Below are 24,973 nucleotides of genomic sequence, written 5' to 3'. Positions count from 1 at the left end.
CCTCTTCCGAGCCCTCCACCCTTGGGCACAATATAATTATCCAGTCATGCCTGACAAGTGGGGATTAGAAAGAAGTGACAGTAGCATCTGGCTCTGCCACTCTTGGCCCTCATACATTTGGCAGGAAGCACCAGACCTTCATGGATTGCCGTCCCTCAGACAACCTGAGCAGGCACGGCTGTGTGTGTACATATCTCTTTTGTTGAAGATATTAGCCATGAAACAAAAACTAGATTTCCAGAAATTCAGTATCTTCCCAAGCATTGGTTCTGTGGGAGAGCCATTTTCCCTGAAATAAGGTCAGCTTATCTGCCCTCTGGCTCAGTTACTTGAGTGTAATTTCCCTTGATGTAAACTGCATCCAGATGCCCTTTAAAAACAACTTGGAGATGTCGACAGACTAGAAGCTATGCTGGAGGAAATGAGCAGGTTTTTGCCTGGCATCTCTCTGGTTCTAGACATCTTCTTTTTCAGCTCTTGGTCAGAAGGAGAATGGTGAGATTTGGCTTTTAAAGTAAAACAGGGATTAATCTGCTTTTATTTTAGTCTCTTTTTTTTTTTTTTTTGGTGCAGAAAGTGACTTGGTTTCTGTCTTGTAGAAGTGCCATAGAAGGTGAAATTGGAAAAGACGTCTCCATTTACAGACACTCGTGGTCTGACCACAAGCACCTTGCACAGCCTGACACCGCAATGATTTCAGTTGTGGGCAGCCGGCACAGTCAGGTAAGCAGCCCCCTGTCCCCCAGGTGTGGACTGATATGTTGAATTACTAAATTACTGACACTGGTGACGATTTCTTGCTGATACAGCTCAGATAAATGTGTTTGCAAAACTAATATACTTGCAAGGACCTAACTATGTGTTCAGCGTTCTGTTAGCTTCCGTGAAACGATGTGAGGAGTAAAAGAAAAGTTGACCCTGTAATTGGAAAAATTTGGTCCCGTGGCTAAGTATTTAGACATAAATAGCAGTGTTTTAGCTAATCAAAGTAGAGTTTCAATTTATTTTCCCTCCAGGAAAATTAGTCACAATTTACTTAAGGGAAGCACTTTCCAAAATCCTGCTTTTCTGGTTGTTGCATTGTACATTGACCTGCTAATAGAGAAGACATGTAATCTTCCGATTAATTTAGGCTGCATCTTTAAAAATTAAGTATCCCGTCAACCAAAACTTAAATTCCTTCCTTATGATACAGACCTGTCTAGAAATGCATATCGAGAGTCTAAGTCATTTCTCTGGTTATAAAAGCAGTCTTTTTTTCAAAATGTAAGTAAAGCAGTCTGTGAAAACTTGTTTGCTTTATGCATCTTTCTCTGTAGAGCCTCGGCTGTTACCCAGTGGAGCTGGAGAGGGGGCCCCGGGGCTTTGGCTTCAGCCTCCGAGGCGGAAAGGAGTATAACATGGGGCTGTTCATCCTGCGTCTGGCTGAGGAGGGGCCCGCCGTCAAAGACGGCAGAATCCATGTGAGTCGGCCTCGCTCTGCAGCCTTTGCTTCTGGCTTCAGACTGGGAGCTTCAGAAAGTAGTTGGTTCAAGGGAATGCAGAAAGCTGAATCCAAGCAGCAGGCTTTTCCGTCACTGCAGCCTCAAAGGCTGCACGGTACTGCACTTACGCCACATTCACCTTCTTGACTTCGGTCAGTAAGAAAAAGCAATTTTCACTTGCATAGGCAACATTTGTGAGCATATGGATTAATAAAATATACTTTAATCTTAAAAAAAAAAATACCGTCCTTCTTCACTATGATCGGACATGTGTCCAAGTTCAAAGGGAACGATCAGAGAAGATTTCACAGAATAGGTGACATTGGCAGGTGGTAGGATTTCAACAGAGAGAGGCTGAGCAGACATTCCAGGGTGAAGAAACAAGCAAAGAGGTAAAATGAAGGAAGCATAAATCATATATAGGTAACTGTGGAGTTTGCCTAGAGTTTATTTAGGAAACACATAGAGGAGTCAAGGAAAAGGAAAATATAAAGGTAAGGTAGGTTCCCATTAGAGACATCCTAGACAGTGGGAAAGGAGCTCTGGTGGCAAGTGGTTAGGCTTTCAGCTGCTGTTAACCAGAATATCAGCAGTTCGAACCCGCCTGCATATGTGACCAACTGTTATTGAAGACAGGGCCTATCTAGGTGACTAGATGATAAATATTTGTTAAGTGAATGGGGGCTGAAGGGAAAGGAAGACTGAAGGATGACTCAGAGGCTTTGTCCCTGCCTAAACTGTGAAAAAGCATTAAGGAGCCCAAGGGGAGAAATGATTTGGCCAAGACTGATGAAATAGTAAGTTTTAGTCATGTTAAGGTGAAGCTAGCAGCTAGCTGACCAGGTTTAAATGTTCAGCAGGCAGTTAGAACTAGTGGTAGCAACTCAGATGGTGACATTACCCAGATGATGATCGAAGTCTTTGTGGTGGATGAGATCATTAACATTAGAGAAGATTTAGGAAGTAATGGGTCAACGGCAGAACTCTGGGTATAGCCTATAATCAGCCATCCAGAGGAGGCAGAGAAAACGGGGGGGAAGGGGACAGGCAGAGGGGTCGTAGAATCACAGAGCCAGAGCTGGAGAGCGTTTAGGACAAGGGGAAGGACTAACGGCCTAATGGCCAAGTGCCATTAGTGCAACTAATCAAGTGCTGCCGGATCTAGCCTTAGTTCACACTCTCATGGAGATAATTTAATGGAGTGGAAAGGACATGGATTTGGAAATCAGAAAGAGAAATCCTCACATTCTAACTTGCCACCTTGTAGGTGTGTACCATCAGGTTACTTCTCTGAACCTCAGTTTCCTCATCTGCAGAATGCAGATACTATACGTAAAATACATGGACGAGAGTTCCAAACCAGTTGCCATCTAGTTGATTCCGACTTAGGGCAACGCCACGTGTGTCAGAGTAGAACTGTGTTCCATGGAGTTTTTAATGGCTGCTTTTTTTCGTAGTAGACCACCAGGCCTTTCTTCCAAGGGACCTCTGGGTACACTTGAACTTCCAGCCTTACAGTTAACAGCCAAGCGCATTTCTACCACCAGCCAACTTCCGTTGACCACAGTAGTCACTGAATAATTAATTTCCTTTTCTTTCTCTCTGGCCAAGTAAACTTCTTAAAGTATGGAATTTGACACACTGTTTATAGGGGATATCTTAGTCCTTTTTCTTTAAGTGTGTTTAAAAATTTTTTAAATCTCCCATTGTTTATAGTGTTACAAAAATCCAATTAAACAAAAAACTAATATGTAAGTTTAAAATAAATGTTGGTTCCACATATAACCCTCAGACTGGCAAAGATTTACCGCAACAAACAAAAAGCAAACAGGCTTTAAAGCAGACAAAATATATTTCAAAAAATATATCATTCTTTACAAATGAATAGACATTTTAGAATTCTGTGATTAAATCAACTTTTATTTCAAAAGTAAACTCTGAAGTTTGAAAACAAAACCAAATAAGCTACTACTGCTCTGCCCAGGTCTGTCCTAAAAGATAATCAGCTTTTCAGAAGAGAGTCGTTTTTCTGGCTACTAAATTAGCAAAATTTCTGGCTTGGCAAGGATTATGAGAGCTTCACATGTAATTGGTGCTCAATAAAATGTGTTATTGATGACGGCTTACTCTGGCGGCCACTGCCCAGATGACCAGAGCAGGGTATGCCTAGCTCACACTTGCACCACGGAGCCACCTGAGCGTCCCTATCTGCCTGTCCTCTTTCTTGCCTCTTTTTCCTTCTCCCTTGATTTCTCTGTTAGGTCAACAACTGTACTTTGTGTCCTGTAACTATTTTTCTAATGTCTTCAGCACCTGAGGTAGTGCTTTGAACAGTCATAGTAGATATTCCATAGATATTTGCTAAAAGAGTAGAATGAATGGGTGATAACTTGTAGATACTGAAATATTTTTTTTTTAATATTTTACATTAACTCCCAGCAGTTATTATTGGGAAGACAGATTTTGTGATCTATGAAGTCATTAGCAAACAATATAATATTGTAATTCAGTAAAACAAGAAAATGTTAACTTGTAACATAGATTGAAAGCTGTTGAGTCTTAAGCTGGCCCTTAAATCCGGTTAAAATCTAGAGAGACAGGAGAAAAAGGGTTTCTAGACTAAGGACACAAAAAGTCAGCTAAATGGAAAAGGTTCATATTAGGGAATAGTGTCTGATATAGTTAAATATTTAAAATCAGACAGATATATAAAATATTAACAGTCTTACATCTTTGAGGCAACATGAGTTTTGAGGAAAATTTGTGTTTACTTTTTAGTCTCACAAAAACTGTGTGAGGTAGATGGCCTTACCCTCACTTATAGACTGAGGCACAGAGAGGCTAAGAGACTTGCCAGGGTCACCCAGCCTGTGACAGCCATGGTATCAGCCAGGTCTGTCATCCTCCAAAGTCCAGTCCACGTTTTACTGCATCAGGCTATGTCAGTTTGGATGATGCTTTTGGTAGCTTCTCAACAGGCTGTAAGGTTATACAAGTTTTGTGTTAGAAAAATCAATTTAAAATCTTAATATATGTTTAGTGGATGTTGTTTTAAAAAAATATGAGACTGTCTAAAAAGCTATTGACTTTCTTTTTCAAAGGAACATAATTTTTCTCTCTCCCTTCTTTCTGTTTCTTTTCTTCTTTTGGTTCTCCTATTCTCATTTTTCTTTTCCTTTCATTTCTCCCTTCTTTCCTCTCTTCTGTCCCGTAATTTTATTTTTCTACAATACGAAACTGAAATCTTTATTCGTTCTTTTTATCAAAAGATGAATTTCCCGTTATATTCTTAATCACATTTAAAATTTTTAAAGTAACTTAAAAATTTAAACAAATGTTTACGTTTTCCTCTCAAAGGTGCCATTTTTTTTTATCTTTAGTTTTGTATAGCCCAGGATAGAACATTTTTCCCCCTCTGAGGGTCTGTCTCCCATAAATCTAAGAGTCACTGTCACTCCTCCTCCTCTGCCCAATTTAAAGTTAATAAAACATGACACCTGGTGGCAAATCTGTTCAATTACAAGTTTTATTGCCATTTATTTTTGGTGTACTAAGAGAATATAGGTTTGGACAATGGATTTAGGCCAAAGAATTATAGTTAAAATTAATTATAACCTCAGTCATGTTTTACAGGCTATTCCCAAAGCATGCTCCAAATGCTGTCTACTTTTATTTTCATGGAAACCCTGGTGGCATAGTGGTTAACTGCAACAGCTCCTAACCAAAAAAAGGTCCATATTTCGAATCCACCAGGTGCGCCTTGGAAACTCTATGGAGCAGTTCTACTCTGTCCTGTACAGTCGCTATAAGTTGGGTCGACTCAGTGGCAATAAGTTTTTTTGTTTGTTTTCATTTCTTTTATTATCAGCAGAATTGTATATCTAGTGCTAATTTATCATCTAAATTCCTCTTCAAGTACTTATCGAGGGAAATCTGGGTATTGGCTTTTGTTTCACATATATTCTGGATAGGAAGTTTTTTTATTAATTGTTTATTTCTCATCCTATTTTTTTATTAATTATGTTTATTTCTCATCCTATTTACTTTTTGTTGTTTTTTTTTAAAGTTTTTTTCCCTTTTTTATTTTATTATCAAAACTATTTTGTTTCTGAGACTCTCATCTTTTTTTTCCCCCCCATAAATATGCAACAAACTTATTCCATAGTTTACTTGAAATTTTTGCTTTGTGTAGACTGAGGTACAGTCTGCTGTTAAATTTTCTTCATAGTGACTCACTTTAAGTCTTTTTTTTGGGGGGGGGGCAAACCAAAAAATCAATAAATAAAGCAAGAACTAATGTTCATTTTTACTTCATTTGTACTAATCATGTTTCATCTTATTAAATCCTCCCAACAACCCCATAAGGTAGGTACTAATATTGTCCCCATTTAACAGATGAGGAAAATGAGGCCACTCCTCTAGGAAGAGGTGGGACCAGAATGTGAAGCACAGACATTATACCCCAAAGCCCAGCTTCCTAACCACTGTCCTGTACTGCAGAGTTGTCCCACCAACCTTTCTCTGTTAGATAATGACCAAGTCCCCTTCCGTTGTGTTACTTCTGGATTGTTTTCAGTAAGCTCTTACAAATACTCTAATTGCTTTTTGGAATTTCAGGAGTATTCCATTGCTCAGTCTTTCTGTTTTGAAGCCAGTATCCTTCAGTTGTTTTTCACCTTGAAATATATTTCAAAATCTAGAAGGATGTCATTGCCATAGCTGTCATTAATCATAGGTCCTTTGCAAAAGTTATACTTGAGTTTTCCATATTTTCCTTTTTTCTTCTAAGATAACAACAGACATCATTTCTCGTAAATAGTAATGGTACTGAGGCAATGTAATCCGATCCCTAGTTTGTTTGCTTGTTTTTTAGGGAAATGATTTTACACTGAAATCATTGAGTATAAGCCAGTTACTGGTTTTAACTAAATATTCATATTAATACATTTTCCAAGCTTAGTTTTTTTTTTTTACAGTTTTAATCAATAAATATTTATTTTATGTAATGTCTTGTATAAGTTAGATTGGACTAAGTTATGTAACAGTGAACTGGTTTACAGCAACAAACCTTTGTTTCTCACTCATATCCATGTTGACTTCGTCTCTTCTCCATTTTTTCTTCATTTTTGGTCTAGGTTCAAGGAGCAGCCCCTGTCTCAGTCTCCAGGCACAGGGTGATGAAACCACTAGCTTTTCAAGCTCAGAAGTGACATATCACTTGTGCTCACATTTCATTAGACAAATCAGCTCTCTCGGCTGATGCTTAAGTCAGTAAGGGTGGGAGGTATCATCCTCTCTATTTACTTTCCTACCCTGTGAGTCTTGCTGGCCAACACTGAGACCTCAAATTCCCCTCAAAATTACTCCTCATATCCCCATTTTGTTCTCTAGAACTGAACCTCTAGCTGAATCTGAGTCTGCTTCTGGTAATTTCCTATTATTTCCCCACCTTAGCTTTACGAGGAAGCTGGCCCTATAGTGGCCTCTGTTCAGATCCACTTAATACATCTGATGTTATCTTGATTTCCTTAATTTTTCCCCCATCCTTCCTCTGGGTCAATATGGGTTGGAATCGACTCGACGGCAATGGGTTTGGTTTGGGTTTTTCATAGGATGGAAACCCTGGTGGCATAGTGGTTAAGTGGTTAAGAGCTGCTAACCAAAAGGTGGGCAGTTCAATTCCACCAGGTGCCCCTTGGAAACTGTATGGGGCAGTTCTCCTCTATCCTGTAGGGTGGCTATGAGTCAGAACCAACTCGATGGCAACAGGTTAGGTTTTTCATAGGATGGGCCTATTTACATGTTCTCATGTCCACCCCCTCTAGGGAATGCAGCAAGACCCCTTTTCATAAAGAAAAGTCATCAATCCATGCATGCAGCCACCCTGAAGCTGAACTTGCATGTAGAAGAATGTCTGTTTCAAGATCATAGCTTCCAGACTTATTCAGATACCTGCATTTGTGCTGTAACTGACACAGGCTCATGGCTCTGACCTCCTGGACCTTTTTCCCAGAAAGCCTTCACCTTGTTTGTGCCGTGGGCCCACAGGCCCCTGACTGTCAGATAATATTAGTGTTTATGGGTACAAACTGGCAGCTTGCAGACATGCTTTGTTTGCCCAGTACCACGCGACAAACTTATAAATTTGAATGACTTCAAGTTATACATACTGCATTATGTTATTAGCCGTGACCCTCAGGCATATGCGTTTGGGCTCCTGCCTTAGAGATATACATTTTCCTCTGAGTAGTGGTTTGGCAGCATAAAACCAGATTTGATATGTTGTAGGTACATTTTCATTGTTTTTAAAAAACATCTTTGCTATTATATTATATTTTGGACTTCCTTATGTTGGAGGTGATAGGCTAACTCCTGTTGGGGAAAGGGATGGTCACCTTTTACTTTATTTCTAATGACATTGCCTGTGGATGTGATCGGTAGAATTCCTACAGCTACATGTTTACTAAATATATGTTCATAACTGTTACATTATAAAAGACTTGAATATACTTGAGGAGGACATGCACTCCTTTCTTATTTAATGTTTGCATTTAGACTGTCTTTATCTTTTTGTTTATGTGGTTTTTATACTATAATACACTCTACTTCCTTTTAAATTAAACTGGAAGATAATCTTAACTAATATAAACATTTGTCATTCTTGGTACTGTGAATTTTTATTATTAACCATGAAAAACTGGAACCCTCCTCTGCTGGCAGGGGCATGAGAAGCACAGCCGATTTGCTTCTTGAGCTTATTACCTTTATCTTCCTCATCCATCTGGCCTTTGTTAGCATGGAAGTCTGCAACGCTATGGGAAATCCTATGATGTCATTCTTAGAGTATTAATATTTAAGAGTAGCTTTCATCTTCTTTCAGTCTACTATAATCTCTTCCTTATTTCTAAACCTTGCTTGAAGTCTCCTTCAGAATACTAAGTTGAATTATATGAAATGGCCATTTCTATAGGTCGAAAAAGTTGAATATGTGCATGTTGTATATTTCGCATATAAGTCATTTTGGTCAAGGCCCAAGTAACAGTGGTCTCTCCTTTTCAAAGATTCCCTTTCCCACCCCAAGCCCTTCATTAAATCTGAAGGACAAGAACTAATTCTTAATTTGGCTGATTTTAAAGCCCTTTCTCCACTCTTCTTTGTGGCTTTTGAAGTCCTTTTTATATAAAGGTTCAGATCTAACAAGAATACCTGTAGTTATTTTAGAGATATCTTTCTTTGGTTAATACTTGAAAGTAAAACTCTTTTATATTCCATTCCAAGGCTATGTTTTAGTACAGTTTATTTACCTGCTTATGGCATCAATGCTATTTTGTTTTTTTTTTCTGAAACTCTAATTTTTAGCAAATTAGTTCTTTGTATACCTGTTAGTGTCTCTTAAATTGTAATTATCTATTAGTAACATTCATTATGTTTGTTCACTGGGGGGAGGCGGGTAGAGTGTCTTCAACATTCCCTATTCTGTAGTCTGGTTAACCCAGCTCTGCTCATTCCACCACTATGTATGATTCTAGCTCCTCACAGTTTCTTTTCACACTAGTTAATATTAACTCATTTAGGCCTTTAGAACTCTTCAGTCGTGTTCATTTGCCACCAGACATCTTTTCCACATTGATTTAGACATTCATCCTTCCTCTCTTTCTTATTATAATACTTTGAATAAACCCTAACTTATTAAAGATTTTTATGGTCTGCCCATTGAAGTTTATCTTGATGTTTTTGTTTCTCTTTGTGTTAAAAAAGTTAAAAAGTCTTAAATGTGTTTAACATGGAGGAGGTCCGTTGTACAGATACTTCACTTCCTTGCTACTCCCCTTATAAGAAAATTTAATATGTGGCGATATGTTCAAGTAAACATTTACTATAATTATTGGATTGTGTTTTCCCAAAATCCTTCTTGTTTTCCTGTTTCAGAAATTATTGTGGCGGGTTTGTAGTGTTTGCAGATGTTTGTCATGTGCACTAAAGCACTGCACAGGTCATGTAATAGAAATAGGTGCAGGGTATGGTGGCAGCACAAAGGAAGGAGCAGACAGTTCTCCCGGTGGCGGGGGGAGCTTCAAAGATGAGAGCCATCTGCCCAGGTTTTAGGAAATAAATCCAAGATTCAGCTCAAGTTTAAAAGTACCCTTCATGGGGTTGATCGATACAGCTCTGTGCTGTCATTTGGATTACTGTAGAGACCTCATCTCTTCACTCCACCTCTTCCACCACTAACCTTCAGTGGAAAACTTAAAATTTGAGTCTTGACTTCAAGATGCCCAGATCCTGACTGACTGGTCATATAAAACCTTCCAGTGTAAGATTTTTATAGAGGAAATAAAATTGCATGTTGTCTTTTTTTTTTTTTTACTACCATCTCTGCACTCCTCATCAACTGTAGCATGATAGCACCACATACAAATGACATACTTTACCAGTGAAAGAGAGTCACATAGCAGGCCTAGAGTTGACAGAGTAGAACTGGAGAAGGATGCATAGTTTCATTTGTTCTGTGACTGGTTATTTCCTGTCTAGGTTGGTGACCAGATTGTTGAAATCAATGGGGAACCTACACAAGGCATCACACATACTCGAGCAATTGAGCTCATTCAGGCTGGTGGAAATAAAGTTCTTCTTCTTTTGAGGCCAGGAACTGGCTTGATACCTGACCATGGTAAGTAAAGTAGCCAAGTGATAGCTGAAAAGTTGTGTGTTAAGGAGGGGAGCAGCAGAAAACAAAGGAATGTCGATTTGGAGTGGATAGGTATTTTACTAGCTAATTCAGAGGTGGACCATGTAAAGATAGTTATGAAGCATAGTTATTATGGTGTTAGGAAACAAGTGACTTCAGGCAGGACTTTTGTTGGAATAGAATATATTTAAGCTGATTTCAAAAGAAAACATATAGTTGCTTTTGTAGAGAAATGTGCCTGTAAAAAACAAGGACATTAGAGGCAAACAATCTAAATGCCATGAAAACCTTTCAAATCTCTTCAGAACTTCAACTGTATGAGACCAAGCAGTCAACATTTACCCAAAAGCAAAGATGAGAAGGCAAGGAGGAGAAAGGAAGCTAGATCAATGGAAACAGAACAAAGAGAATGGAAATAATGAGAATGCTGACGCATTGTGAAAATTGTAGGCAGTATCACGGAAAAATCTGCATAAAAAATTATTAAATGGGAACCTAATTTACTGTGTAAACTTTCACCTAAAACACAATATTGTTAAAAAAAAAATCTCTTTAGAACATCCCAGTTTTCTCTCCTCCATAGCTAATTACATGTTACCAACAAATGTTAATTATTTCCTTACATTAAGATAATTTTCCCTCTTAATGAGTAGCATAAGAAGGCTTTTCCAGTCACCTTTCAAAAACAAGTTACTGTAGCCCTGCCTGGAGACAAGGAGTTGGACCTGGGACCCTGTCTGTACTACTGTACTCATCTTAAACTTCCTTGTTTTCGAAAATCAGTGGGTTTTTTTTTTTTAGTTGAGTGCACGATTAGAAATAAAGGCAGTATCACATCCACTTAGTACCCCCTCCCCGCCACGGTCCCCCCCTTTTGATGGTTAAATGTAGACATGACCTCCTGCAGTCCCCTTCCAGCCTGTGATTCTCTGACTGTATTATCTTCCACCACCTGCTTGTAAATCATACGTTCCCAGTGACATCTTTGCTAACTGCACTGTGATTTTTTTTTTTTTTTTTTTTTTTTTTACATAGTCCTAGGCTTTTTCTCTTCCTTCTTCAGGTTTGGCTCCTTCCGGTCTGTGCTCCTACGTGAAACCTGAGCAACATTAAGGCTTTCAGGGCTTTTCTTGGTCTTTCCTTAAAAAGACTTGGTAAATGTGCATGTCTTGTAAATCTCTTCCTTCTTTTTTTTTTTTTTCTTTTTAATTAAAAATGATGCTATTAAATACATCTACTCCTACCTTCTGTACTTTTCAGTTTTCTTTTGACATTAAATTTGATAGCTTAACTCAAGAAAAATTATTTACAAATGCCCATGAACCTCATTCTAGTTACCACAGTTTGGTCTTATTTATTAACTAGTGGTTTTGGCATATTCTTGAGCTATATCCATTGGTAATAGCATAATTAGTAAGTTTCTTGGACCAGGTAATTTGGTCCAATTTTATTTATTTCTTATAATAAGTTTAACATTGGGCTTTACTACTGATAAATAATTTATACATTATGTATTTATCTCACTAATTATATACATCAGTAATTGGAAAAATAAAAACTGCTATTTTGTGTATGTAAACAGCCTACAGTTCATGTACGAGTACAGATGACTACACATCTGCCTATATATACATAGATATAAACAGATATAAACTGTATTTATAAAACATCCACACTCAGGCTGTTTAAGCGGTCAGTACAATTCAAATGGCTATCAAAGTTCAGAACTCATTGTTTCTGTTTATAATTCTAAAATTAAATAGTGTTCCACTCATATTGTCCTTTTTTTTTTTTTTTTTTTTAGGTGATTGGGATATTAGTAATCCTTCAGCTTCAAATGTGATTTATGATGAACAGTCTCCATTTCCCCCATCTACACATTCTGCTTCCATATCTGAAGAGTCTCATGTGCCGGTAATTGAAGAACCTTTAATGAGAGTTCAGGTTTGTGAAAAGGCAGAAGAATTGAAGGACATTGTGCCTGAAAAGAAAAGCACTTTGAATGAAAATGAGTGTGAGATAAAGCATCGGTCTCTAGTCCAGAAAACTGTGAATAAGAGGGATCCACCCAACAGTTGTGAGCACAGTGGGAAGAAGAATCTATTAAAAGTAGAAAATGGTGTTACACGAAGAGGTAGATCAGCTAGTCCCAAAAAGTCAGCCAGTCGATATTCAGAGGAACATCTGGAAAAGATTCCAAGTCCTCAAAAAAATGATCCCAAAAGAAGACCCAGGGATCGGTCACTCAGCCCAAGGAAAGGGGAGAATAAGAGTTGTCAGGTCAGCACCAGAGCAGGTTCTGGACAAGATCATTGCAGGAAAAGCCGAGGACGGTCTGCTAGCCCAAGAAAGCAGCAAAAAAGTGAAGGTAGCAAAGACCAACCAAATGCCGAAGCCAGATTATTAGAGGGTGAGATTCGACGCACGGGGGGCCGTGCTAGTGACAAAGCTGAGCAGATTCAGGACAGGAAAGAAAAATCAGGTGTCATCAGGAAAGATATAAAGCAGAGTCAGTCTGGAAAAAATAGAACAGGGTCTCCAGAGAAAAAAAGCAAGCGGCTGGATGAGAAGTCTCTTCCACCCAAAAAGGCTAGTAACACTGTTAGTCAAGTAGTATCTGAAAATGAAAAAGGAAAAAAACCAATAGGAGAAAATGTCAAAGTATCAGAAAAGAAGCTGAAGCAGGCACCTGAAGAAAGAATGATTTTAAACAAAATAGAAGATCACAAAGGGAAAGTACTAGAAGCAGCTGACAAAATCAAAGAGGGCGGAGGGGTCAAACCTGAAAGTAGCTCTCCAGTTAAGAAAACACCAATAACTCCAGGGCCCTGGAAGGTGCCGAGTGCAAATAAAGTCACAGGCACCGGTGTGGCCGAGAAACGGCTGTGACCTTTAGTATAAAAGAAAAACAAGTTTTAATCTTTTCTTACTAAAAAGAAGCATTAAAAAAAAGTCATTTTTTTCCAGAAATTCTTACACACACATAGGTATATTTTAATTTGAGCATCGAGTTACCTAGGCTGCATGAAGGGCCTTTAGGATTGCTAGGGACCACCTGTCCCCTGTGGGCTGCTCCCCTCGCACTCAGGAAGGAGCTGCGTCTGTGCTCATCGGACACGCCCGGCTCAGTCTGCCCAGCCCGTCTATGTGAGTGTCTGAACAAATGACCTGTGTTGATATTGACAGTGTAATCACAACTCACTTTGTATTTGTGCCAAGCTATCTACTGTACCATGTCTGTTTTATCCTTCTCACTCAGATATTTCCACAGTAATGAAAAAGCTCAGTTTGGCTTGGAAGTTGATATTCTCAATAGCATGTTGCATGCTTACAGAAAGAAATATTTGAGTACTTGCAGAAAAGATTGTTAGCTCACCATTTAAAGATGGCAGTCGCCTCTTCTAACAGTTACTGACAGTGTCCCAGTTTAAAAATAAAACCCCCAAAACATCACTAGTTTAAGGGAAAAAAATGTAGGCAGGCACTGACGCTTTCTTTTGGCTTCTTATTTTAATTTGGCTGGATAAAGTGTTTTGAATAACTGTTGAAGATATTATTTATAATTGAATGTTCAAAATGAGGAAGTGCTTTAAGCAATAAAGAATCCCCCTCCATCCTTGATGTATTACAGCATCTTAGATGACCCCACTCTGGTTCAGTTTATCTCAGTAGGAAACCACGAAAAAGCATGGGAAGTACTGATTATTGCTCTTAGAAGAAAAAATACCACACTGCTATTTCTGGATCGTTTGGCCATACCTACTACTAAAGTCATTAGTCTTTAATACATATTTATTTGAAGAGTCTAAATATTGTATAGATTGTGCGAGGGACTTAATCATGAAACTAGCCTCGGAGCCCATTGCCAGACAAAGCGTCAGCCCAGCCGGCAGCAGCCGCACAAGTCTGGGTGTTTAGAAGCTGAACCTTGTGAGGCCTCCCCAGCGAGGACAAAGTGGTGGTGGACAGTACTTGCTGGATCTTATTTAACTGCTAGCTACCTTAATAACTTTTTTGTTTAAAAACAAGAAGGCGAGACTAAACATCTGCTTAGTTTGTACAAATTTTGTTTTGTTTTGTTTTCATTACAGTCTAATTAAAATTAAATACATTTGTGGGAAGGTAGAGAGTTTTTCAACTCCATAAAATAGATCCAGGTTTTTCAGTCCCCTGGTGCAGCATTCAGTGGCATCTATAAATACAGGATCATCCTCAGAAGAAAACCATTTTATGGAGTATTTGAATCTACTTGTTCTGTCCCCTGGGTTCATCTTGTTGCTGTGAAACACATTCTGTCCAGGTCCCTCCCTCTCAAGAGTCTGACTGTGAAACCCTTTAATATAACAACTCAATCAGTCCCTGTAGATAAGATATGCTTCCCAGAGTGAGATTTTTGAAATCCGGTTTTCATCCGGAATGGTATTCACCCACCTATTGTAACTACTTGAATAGAGCAAAATTAGGAGGCTTGATAAGTGCTAAGAATTTAGTACCACAGAAATGGTTTATTTTCCCTATAGTCCACAGTTAGTGATACAAATCCTATTTTTCTTGTTACCTGTGACATAACTTTGATGTCATATGTTGTCAGTCTGATGTGGCTCTTCCTAAGTAACTGTCACTGTACTAGTTATATACTGACTTAGCAATGTGGCCTTGGAATGCTAAGGAAAATATGGATGTACTGGTTGTAAATGTTTATATAGTGTACAGTACCTTTATATATACACTTGAGGTTCTGATTAGAGAAAGAGATCTGTAAATCGCTCGTTATTTTTTATATAGATATTAAAAAACAAAACAAAAAACAGTTCATGGCCTTCCTTTCTTTTACTGTTAGATTTGTTTCATGTTGCTTTCTCTTTGTGGAGCTAGTTCCCATCTTGGTCTGAGTCCTCAAATAGATTTTGTCCCTCCAAGTAACAAATACTCAAAGTTCTACTATAAAACTCTTATAATGATGACTTTATTTGTATAGCTATACTTTTATCAATATATAAAGCTTGAAACTGGTTTGAGTTAAATATCTTATTTTAAAATAACTTATTTTAAACCTTTCATTGTAAAGAAAATGGCTATGCATAAATAATTCGCTACCAGAATCCTTTCTTACATTGTCAGGAAGAAACAGCTTGTTTTGTTGGAAATTCAGTTACTAGACATTTCTAATAGATATAGTGTAAGTCCATTTAACACAAGGTCACAAAATCCTATTTCATCTGACTATGGCAAGTCACATGATTTTTAAATGTAACTTTATTTAGTCTAGATTATACTTGTTTTTAAGGAGCCCTGGTGGTGCAAGGGTTAAAAGAAAGGGTTTAAAGAAAGCAAACCAAAAAAACCAAACCCACTGCCGTTGAGTCAGACTCATAGCGACCCTATAGGACAGAGTAGAACTGCCCCATTGAGTTTCCGAGGAGCGCCTGGCGGATTCAAACTGCTGAGCTCTTGGTTAACAGTCGTAGCACTTAACCACTACACCACCAGGGTAAGCAAGGCGTACTTAAATTCATTAAGCTGAATGACCATCTTCCACAAAGATGTGTGTGATTAAGCCAAAGCTTAGTTCACAGTATGCTCCTTGAACTAAGGAGTACTGGTATAAACAGAGATTTCGGTCACAAAATGTGACATTTCACTCTGGTGTAAGAAATACATTGGAGTAACTTTTTACATCAACATGGCATGTGCCAATGCCTAAAAATAATCCATGCTTTTTAAGCAATAACATTTAAGTAGCTCTTTTCTGGTTATGATATTAAGGTTTATCAGCAAAATAATGAGTTTAATGTACACCATAATTATTACATGAAATATATAATCCTTGTTTAGCTTGCTGAATTAGTTTACGATGTCTACTGATTGGATCTGTTTTCAGTGTTACTGTCTGTGCAAGTATGAAGGCTTAGAAAGACTTGGGATTCTAATAGGGAACGCTGAATATTTAGAACTACAAAGCATAGTCCCGAGGGCTTAATGTAACCTAAACCTATATTCTGACAAAGAATCCTGTGGGTACATATCTATTTTACAGTGTTTGCACTAACGTCAAGCAGAACTGTTAGCAAATTCACAGATCAAGAGGCTTATTTTGTCTTTAATAAAGGACAACCATTTGTTAACTTGAGTAATACCTTATTACAGCTTATAGGCTCAGGGCATGCTGCAGGATAAGGTTTATAGTTATTGCACACTTGTAAAATTCAAACTTCATTATTCAAGGTGGGCACCAATAACTGCAGGAAGCAAAGGATTACTTAAAATGACTAGTCAATACATGTAGAGATGAAGTTTAATGAATTTACTTCCTGATATTCCCAAATCACACACTGTATTTGGAAGTGTACCCATCTGGCCCATTATGAGTGTGCAGATTAAAAAATATCAAAAAAGAATTTCATGACTTTGCAAGAGAGTTATTTTTGTAGTGCAAAAGTCCACTTACCTCTAAACACAATGAACCAAAAATAAAAACATAAACCCATAATAATGTTTTGTCAGACATCCTGGAATTTAGAATTTTTCTACATGTCTCTGAAAATTAAGAGAACCATATCCCAATTAGGCAAGTATTTGGTTATTTGACTGTCAATAGTGGTGTTTAGTTTATGTTCAACATGGGCAATAATGTACATATTTAGGAAGGTTAGAGATTATACCTCCATAGCAATTTTAGGAGGGATAGTTTTTTCCCAGTAAACAGCAAACTATAAAATCAAGTCAACAGGGATTTTTCTTATCTCTCTATGGTATTACTGGAGCCCTGGTGGCACAGCGGTAAGCAAAACCAAAAGGTCAGCAGTTCAACTCCACCAGGTGCTCCTTGGAAACCCTATGGGAGCAGTTCTACTCTATCCTATAGGGTTGCTATGAGTCAGAATCGACTTGATGGCAATGGGTTTAGTTCACAGTATGGTACTACTATTCCAATTTAATGTATGAATGGCCTAATCTCATTCTGTTTTTACATCTTGGTGTAATTTCTCAGTAACAGGTAAATATTACCAAAATATACTAGTTCTCATTCCTTTTTTTGGAATCTTAAAAAAAAAAGTCCGAATTTCTAGAAATTATTATACAGGTATTAAGTGAAGCATGGGGGTGGGGAGGAGTAGAGAAACCATGAAATTAGAACTTTCCCATCCTTAGAAAAAATTACTTGAGGTCTATTCTTCATTCATTCAACACATTTTTATTTAGTACCTACTTTTTATGGGTCTGGCACAGTTCTGTACTCTGGTGATGGAGCACATAACAAAAAGTCCCAGCTTTCCGGAGAAAACAAACAAGTAGACAAAAAGTAAGAAGATTATCAGATTGTGATAACTGCATCAAAGCAATTAACAGGGAGATAGGACAACAGAAATGAAACGGAGAACTATTTTAACTAAGGTTACCAAGGAGGTTCCTCCGAGGAACTGAAATCTAAGCTGGGAGTTGAAAGATGAGAAACCAGCCAGCTCTTAACCACAAGAGCTTAAGAAAAATGATTCTAAGCAGAGAAAATAAGCTTGCACAAAGGGCTGATAGGAGAAAGAACTTGGTACAATGAACAAAGAGGGAGGCCACTGTGGTTAGAAGGTATTGAGGAGGTGAAGTTGGAAAGGGAGACAGGACTGATAAGGACTTTGGAGACCACTGCAGGGGAAACCAGGAAGGGTATAAGTAGGAGAGGAATGATATAACTATTGTTTCCATAGCTCATTCAGGTAGCTGTAGAGAACTGACTATAGAAGGCAAGTATGGAAACAGACCAGTGGGTCAATACAGTAGTCCAGGTGAGAGTGAAGGAAGCTTAACCAGTAACAGTGAAAATGGAGAACTGACACAACTTGGTGGCGGATACAATATGAAAAAAAAGAGAGAGAGAGAAGAACCAAAGATAAACACTAAGCCTTTGGCTTGAGCAAATGTTCCTTTACTAAGGTGGAAAACATTTACTCTCCCACCTTAAACAACTGAAAAAATGGACGAAGTGGTAGGAAAAAAAAGGGTTTAAACACTGGACAATAGGCAACACAGGATGGTAGAAATAAATGAGATGATCCCTATGATGGCCTCAGCCTATTGGGAAGCAGTTTGCAGGCTGCGTTGCAAGGACAAGGAACCTAAACAGAATCAAGCAATCTTGCTGAATTGAGGAGACAGGAGAATTTGAGGAGGCCAAGGCAGCTACAATTTACTGGACAGAGTATCAGAAGATAGCTGCATTGAGAGGAAAGAGCTCCAAAGATATGCAAAAAAATTCCCTTTGAAGTCTTAACCTGAGTATTGATCAGCTCAGGCATATGAAGAAACTATCCAAGAACAAGGAAAGAACCACCAAAAAGAAGCAGGCAGAAAAATTCCTAAAGCTCACAAAAGGATGGGACTAGTTCATGTTCCCACAGCTAAATTGGAGAAACCTCATAATGCTCAAGACATCAAGTGGAGTACTCAGAATGGAACTGCTTCAGTCATGGAGAAAATTAGCCCTAGACTAAAAGCTGTTCTGGCCCACCTAACAAAGCTTACAAGTAAGCCTTGAAATGATCAAGGTGTTTCCAAGTAACTTAACTACATTCCAGAAAAAACCTTAAGAATATTTAAAATAATACAAAAATACACACATACACACAAAAATCCAATAGCCAATGATACACATCCAATAAAAAATTCACAGGAATGCAAAAGAGCGGGAAAATATAACCCATAATGAGGAGAAAAATCAATCATTAGAAACACATTTCAAAATTATACAGATGATAGCTGTTTTAATGTCCTTATTTACCAATTATAAAAATATTCATTCTCTTAAAGAAGGTAGAGAAAAGAGTAAGCATGTTAAGGAGAGACATGGAGGATACATATATATATCAAAATCAAACATGAGATGGAAGATACATTGGACAGGACTAACAGTGTATTAGATAGTACAGAAGAACAGGTTTGTGAACTTGAAGGCATAGCAATAGAAATAATCCAAAATGAAAAACAAAGAAGGCTAAAAAGATACATTGGGCATCAGTGATCTGTGAGACAACTTCAAGCAGCCTAATGTACATATAAATTGGAATCCCAGAAAGAAGTGGATGAGGTAGTACATAAAAGTTATTTTAAGAAATAATGGCCAAAATTATTCCAAATTTGATGAAAACTACAAACCCACAGATCCAACAGCTCAACAAACTTGAAAACAAAACAAACAAAAAAAAATGAGTAAAGTTACAGTCAAGGTAATTTATAATCAAATTGCTCAAATCAAATGATAAAAACAGCCAGAGGGGGGAAAAAACATGTTACATGCAGAGGACCAAAGAGAACAATGACAGCCAATTTCTTGTCAGAAACAATGCAATCCAAGAGGCAGTGGAGCAACAACATCTTTAATCCTAGAATTATATATCCTGTGAAAATATCTTTCAAACGTAAAGGCAAAATAAAGACTTTTTCAACAGCTTCAGCCTGTACACCTTGGTAAAAGCGTTTTGGATTTTTATCTTCAAAGTGATAGTAAGCCATTAATGGATTACAAATGTTGAGACTTGCATTTCAGAAAGGACGCGTTACCTTTTTGAGAAGAATGGATTGGGTTTGGGGAAAGGGGTGCCATGCAAATGTAAGAGCAGAAGCGGCAGAAACTCATGCAAACAAACAAAACTATGTTCACTTAGACTAGAGAGATGGAAGTAGGGATGGAAAAGAGTGGGCTGATTAGAAATACATTTGGAAGATAATTATTAAAAGACTTGATGATTGATTGGTGTGCAGTATGATGAAGAGGAAGGAGTCAGGAATGATTTACAAGTTCCTGACATGAGCAACTATACCTGCATAAAATTTTATCCATCTGAAAAAATAATGTAAACCAATTATACATCATCAGAACCGTAACTGAAGCAATGCACAAGAGTAAACCAATGTATCCTGAATACTGAATTTAAGTTAGAGAATTAATCGTGTAAAACTGTAAATAAAAACAGTACAGCATTTTTCATAGAAGAAAAAGATAAAAAACATCAGCTTTCTTCATCTGGAATCTGCACTGAGCTCAATCTTGTGTTTGGATTTGAGAGTTGCCATTTTTCCTTATGGTAAATAGTAAAAGCATGACTTCTATGAGCCATATGTTGGGACACTGAAATACCTCTACTGAACAGTTCCTTGTAAAGGTAAATCACTAAAATGGGGTTTTTCCTTAAAATTTTTCTTTTTTTTCATAGCATCATGCAGTATTTAGAATTGCTGCATAGTTTTGGTAGCTTACTTCTAGTTCAGCAACCGTGCTTCCTACTTTCTGATCTTCACAGTTAGGAACCTATCAGTAAGAGATTTTTAAAACGGCTTTAGATAGTTAGAACAAGTGTTTATTGTGGATTTACTAAGTGCCTGGCACTTCAATAAGTACGTGATAATCTCACTCACTTAACCTTAACAACCTTAGTGGGTAATTATTATTCCCTTTTAACAGATGAAGAAATTGAGACACACAGAGGTTAAGTGATTTGTCCCAGATTATGAAGCTAATAAATGGTAGGGCCAAGAATTTGAACCCAGAAAGGTCTGACCTCAATCCCTGAACTCCTCAGCAATTCATCTTTGACCCTCACAGATCTTCATATTGGGATGTATGTAACTGATGCATTGATTTTGCACGAGTACATACTTTACATGTAATAAATGACTAGGTTTCTAAATTATTTTCATTAAAAATTTATAAAAGCTTATAATTAAAAAATTAAGGCTTTCAATTTGCCTCAACTAAATTCTTCAGAGCAGGTAAATTAATGAGCCAGAGTTATAAGTAGACAACTAGAGTTTTCATTAACATATGTCTATGTGCCTGTGTGTGTAATAGGGAATGGTGCTAAGAGGACCTAAATCATCAAAGGTATAGCTTAGCTGATTATAGACACTGAAGATCTGAAATTGTACTGAGGGTTTGACACATGACGCTGCATAACAGATACACTATTAATGCTTCACTTAATACTGTGACAGGAAACACAGCTCAGATGATCTATATGGAAACCATGTACGGTGGACACGGATGAGTACGTATCCATATGCTTAGATTTCTCATGCTAATTGCGTGGCATATTGTATGCATGACTTTCATTAATAGCTGTACAATTATTGGATTAACTTCAAAATTATAAGCTAATTAAAAATTTCTCCAGAGTTTAACAGAAACTTGCAGTTTAAAAAGGTTGTATTTTTCCTTCAACAACAACAACAAAAAAGCCTAGAAACTGAAATTATCCAGTAAAGTTCTTTTATTTGGAGCCAACCTAGAATAGTTTAAATTTGCTCTCCTGTTGCTAGAGAAATGAAATCTCTAATTCCATAGGTTGTCTTTGAAAAGTATTGAGTTTGCATATTTCCAATGAAGGATATTTGCTTCACGTTTGGGCATCTACCATAGTTACCCAAAAGACTTTCCATGTAAATATAATGGCACTGAAGTGCCCAGAATAAATTTGCTAACTTAGAAAGTTATTTTTTTGTGTTACCATAACACACAGTCTTTAGTCTTCTGACTACTCATATGGTTTCAAAACCATAAAAATGTTTTCCGTATGCACACCCAGTTGGAAGCGTTTGTTCCTCTGAAAACGCCACTGGACAGATTTGGCAGAGCTGAGGGCACCTCGGCATGTGAACAAGCAGGTAGCGCTCTCACTTGTTTCTGGAGTCATCTCTTTCCCTTACAGGTAAGTAGTGATGCCAGCAAGGGGAAAGTCCCGGCAAATGACTCAGTTTATGATTTAATTTTCCACAGCTAAGAAGAGAAAATTACCAAAATAGTTAGTTTCAAGGCAAACAAGTGGGGGTGTATACATATACGTATGTTAACTACAAACCAAGAACCCTTCATATAAGGAAAAAAGATACCAATTATGTCAGTAGCAACCATGGAACATCACGGGGGAAAAAAAAATAAAAAACTTTCAGGATCAAAAATGACACACAGCATTCTTGTGTTTTTAGTTTTCATTCATTCTGCCGCTGGCCATGTCCCTAGATGAGAGGAAGGCCCTTACCCAATCCAAGCTATTAAACTGACATGATATTCAAACTTGATTTTGTGTTCCATTCAAAAGCACTGTCTATTGTACTTAAATAAATAAGAAAAACTAAGCTGAAAAGTCTGTGGACCATCAATCAAAATGCCTATTTCTTTACCTCAAAAGTCATTCCCATGCCAGACACAAATAAGTAAAAAGAAAAGAGCATGTGAAGAGCAAAGATTATTGTGTACAGTAGTTTTTAAGACTAAGGTAGATGCTACAGAGTGGCAGTCATACTTACTCTTATATTAAATCCTAGAAGATCACTTATAACCCCTGAGACAGCAGAAAGGATAACTACTCGTGTGATGTTGTAGATTAAGGGATTCATTGTCAGTCCGTAGAGTCTAAATGGTGTGTCCAGTTCCTACAAAAACAAGAAAGAACTGGAATGAGATACATGGTTTCTCAGTAGCCAAACAGCCATGTGTCGAGATGGCTGTTTGAGGTTGTCTGTCCTTCATACTCAAGAGCTACCATCAAAAAATCCTTAATGTACTCTCACCTACTTTTCCACTAGCTAAGCTTTCTAAGGCAGATTTTAGAAATATGTCAGTTGTGGTAGAAAAATGTAATTTAAAAAATCTGACAGACATCAGCGATCATCAGAACCTGAGTAACTAAAGATGGAAAATTTTTTCTTGTACAGTCATTAACTCAAAACTATCAGGCCAGCATTTGTAACGTACACAGCCTAGCACACCCATCTATTAGCAGGGTCTCTTCCCAGATGTAAACCACTGATTTAACTTAAATGATCATAAAAATGTGTCAAAGGATATTACTTACTTTCAACAACTTGGTGGACAACTTTAATACATTGTTTACTAGCGTGAGCTGTTCTTTCTTATTTGGCTTTTTTTCCATCTTAAGATACAAATTAATCTAACGGAAAGAATAGAGACTACGGTAAATTTCAAGGAAAACAAAAGATATATGTTGCATAAAATCTGGCAGATTTGGAGGGTTATTTTTCAAGTAAAATGAATTTTGAAACCCAGAAGCCATTTATACAGAACATGTCACATACCCAAGCCTCATCCCTAATCAGTCATGTCTCTGCCAAAGAAAAACTATGTAATGAAGCAAAAATAATTAATGATGAAGCAGTTTAAATATCAAAGCAATGACAAATTAGCATGCAGACTCCTTAAATTCAAAAACTATATTTTATTCATCTTGGTAACCCCCAAAAATCTAATATCCTCATTAACCCACTGACCCACTGCCATTGAGTCCATTCCGACTCAATATGAGTGACCCTACAGGACAGTAGACCTGCAACGTAGGGTTTCTGAGGAACAGCTGGTGGATTCAAACTGCCAACCTTTAGTCAGCAGCCAAGCTCTTAACCATTGTGCCACCAGGGTTCCAATATCCTCATTAAACATTTGTGGAATAAAAGAAGATAGCTGCGTTTAACTTACTAAACCTTTATTTTATTCCTTATAAAAAGAATTCTCCACTATAATTCTAAGGCAAAAAAAAAAAAAAGTCATGATATCAAATGTTTTTATTTAAAGCTTACAGCTAAATTGAATTTTTTTTTTTAAGTTTATACTACTCTGAATCCATCAGAAACAGTTCTCAATCTTATCTATTCACATACTGAAGAGTAAGTTTTTCCAAACATTGAAAAATGTATTCTATGGCTAATACAGAAGAAACTCAAGGAGCTTATTAAACATATTTAAATTACAAGTTCTCTAAAGATGTAATACTGGATGTAGAATATGACATTAAAAGCCCATTACCATCAATAAAAATACCTTTAGAGTATATAAAATACTTCCAATACATTAGATTTTAATTTTCACAATCCTGGAAGCAGGTGGGGAAGATATTATCCCCATTTTATTAAGAAAAAACAAACACAGCACAGCAAAGTGACCAAGGAGGTCATATAATAGAGCGTGGTAGAATCTAGACTTGACTCAATCCTCCCCGTAGTTTTTTTTTTTTTTTTTGCCTTTTTAAAAATTCATTTGATTTTAAATCAACATCTTTTTGCTGTTATTCCTTTTGGCTAGAAAACCTGAAATCTAGATTTCATAAGAAAGCTACCTCTTAGGCACTGTATAGTAGTTCACTTATAATTGAACTATTTGTGTTATTTTCAGAGACTTTTTTATATATAATTTTATTTTTTGTTCTTGTTGAGAATATACACAGTAGAACATACACCAAGTCAACAGTTTCTACACGTACAATTCAGTGACAGTCATTACAGTTTTCAAGTTGTGCAACCATTCTCACCCTCCATTTCTGAGTTGTTCCTCCCTCATTAACATAAACTCATTGCTTCCTAAGGTTCCTATCCAATCCTTCAAGTTGCTGTTGTCAGTTTGATCCCATACAGATAGATCTTAAAAAAGCACAATGCTCGTGGCAGACATTCTTTACTAAAAAAAAAAATTACTAGCTAAGCTAAACTACTGTTTGGTTTTAAGAAGACTTCAGGGGATATTTTTGGTTTAAGGTTTAAGGATTATCTCAGGGCAATAGTTTCAGGGGTTCCTGCAGGCTCCATGGCTCTAGAAAGTCTGGAGTCCGTTAGAATTTGAAATTCTGTCCTGCATTTTGCCCCTTTTGATCAGGATTCTTCTCAAGAATTGTTTATCAAAATGTTCAGTCGTAGCAGTAGTCACGCATCTATTTCTTCTGGTCTCATGACAAAGAAGGCTGTTGTTCATGGAAGCAATTAGCCACACATTCCGTTTCCTCCTCCTAACCTGACTCCTTCCTCT

General features: G+C 37.3%; 2 protein-coding genes across 9 annotated transcripts in view; one reads left to right on the top strand and one right to left on the bottom strand.

Moving 5' to 3' along the window:
- The window catches only part of MAGI3 (membrane associated guanylate kinase, WW and PDZ domain containing 3), a 257,635-nt gene extending 242,652 nt beyond the window's left edge, over positions 1–14,983 (top strand). For 2 of the 4 annotated variants that reach the window (XM_064282403.1, XM_064282402.1), the window contains exons 18-22: positions 600–723; positions 1,320–1,463; positions 10,017–10,155; positions 11,237–11,327; positions 11,978–12,059. In XM_064282403.1, coding sequence (XP_064138473.1) covers positions 600–723; positions 1,320–1,463; positions 10,017–10,155; positions 11,237–11,286 — 457 coding nt within the window. In that variant the 3' untranslated portion in view covers positions 11,287–11,327; positions 11,978–12,059. Of the gene's footprint in view, positions 1–599; positions 724–1,319; positions 1,464–10,016; positions 10,156–11,236; positions 11,328–11,977 lie in introns of all 4 variants that reach the window. The other 2 variants (XM_064282401.1, XM_064282400.1) reach the window with 1 other exon arrangement.
- Positions 6,573–24,973, bottom strand: part of PHTF1 (putative homeodomain transcription factor 1) — a 65,023-nt gene continuing 46,622 nt past the window's right edge. For all 5 annotated transcript variants that reach the window (XM_003409590.4, XM_010589586.3, XM_023547485.2 and 2 more), the window contains 3 exons: positions 23,016–23,111; positions 22,468–22,593; positions 6,573–21,937 (listed from right to left, as the gene is read on the bottom strand). In XM_003409590.4, coding sequence (XP_003409638.1) covers positions 21,917–21,937; positions 22,468–22,593; positions 23,016–23,111 — 243 coding nt within the window. In that variant the 3' untranslated portion in view covers positions 6,573–21,916. The remainder of the gene's footprint in view (positions 21,938–22,467; positions 22,594–23,015; positions 23,112–24,973) is intronic.

The sequence above is a fragment of the Loxodonta africana genome, chromosome 3, assembly GCF_030014295.1.
Source record: "Loxodonta africana isolate mLoxAfr1 chromosome 3, mLoxAfr1.hap2, whole genome shotgun sequence".
NCBI classification, from domain to species: Eukaryota; Metazoa; Chordata; class Mammalia; order Proboscidea; family Elephantidae; genus Loxodonta; species Loxodonta africana.
Note: the sequence above shows the minus strand (reverse complement) of the source record. Positions and strands in the feature narration are given on the sequence as shown.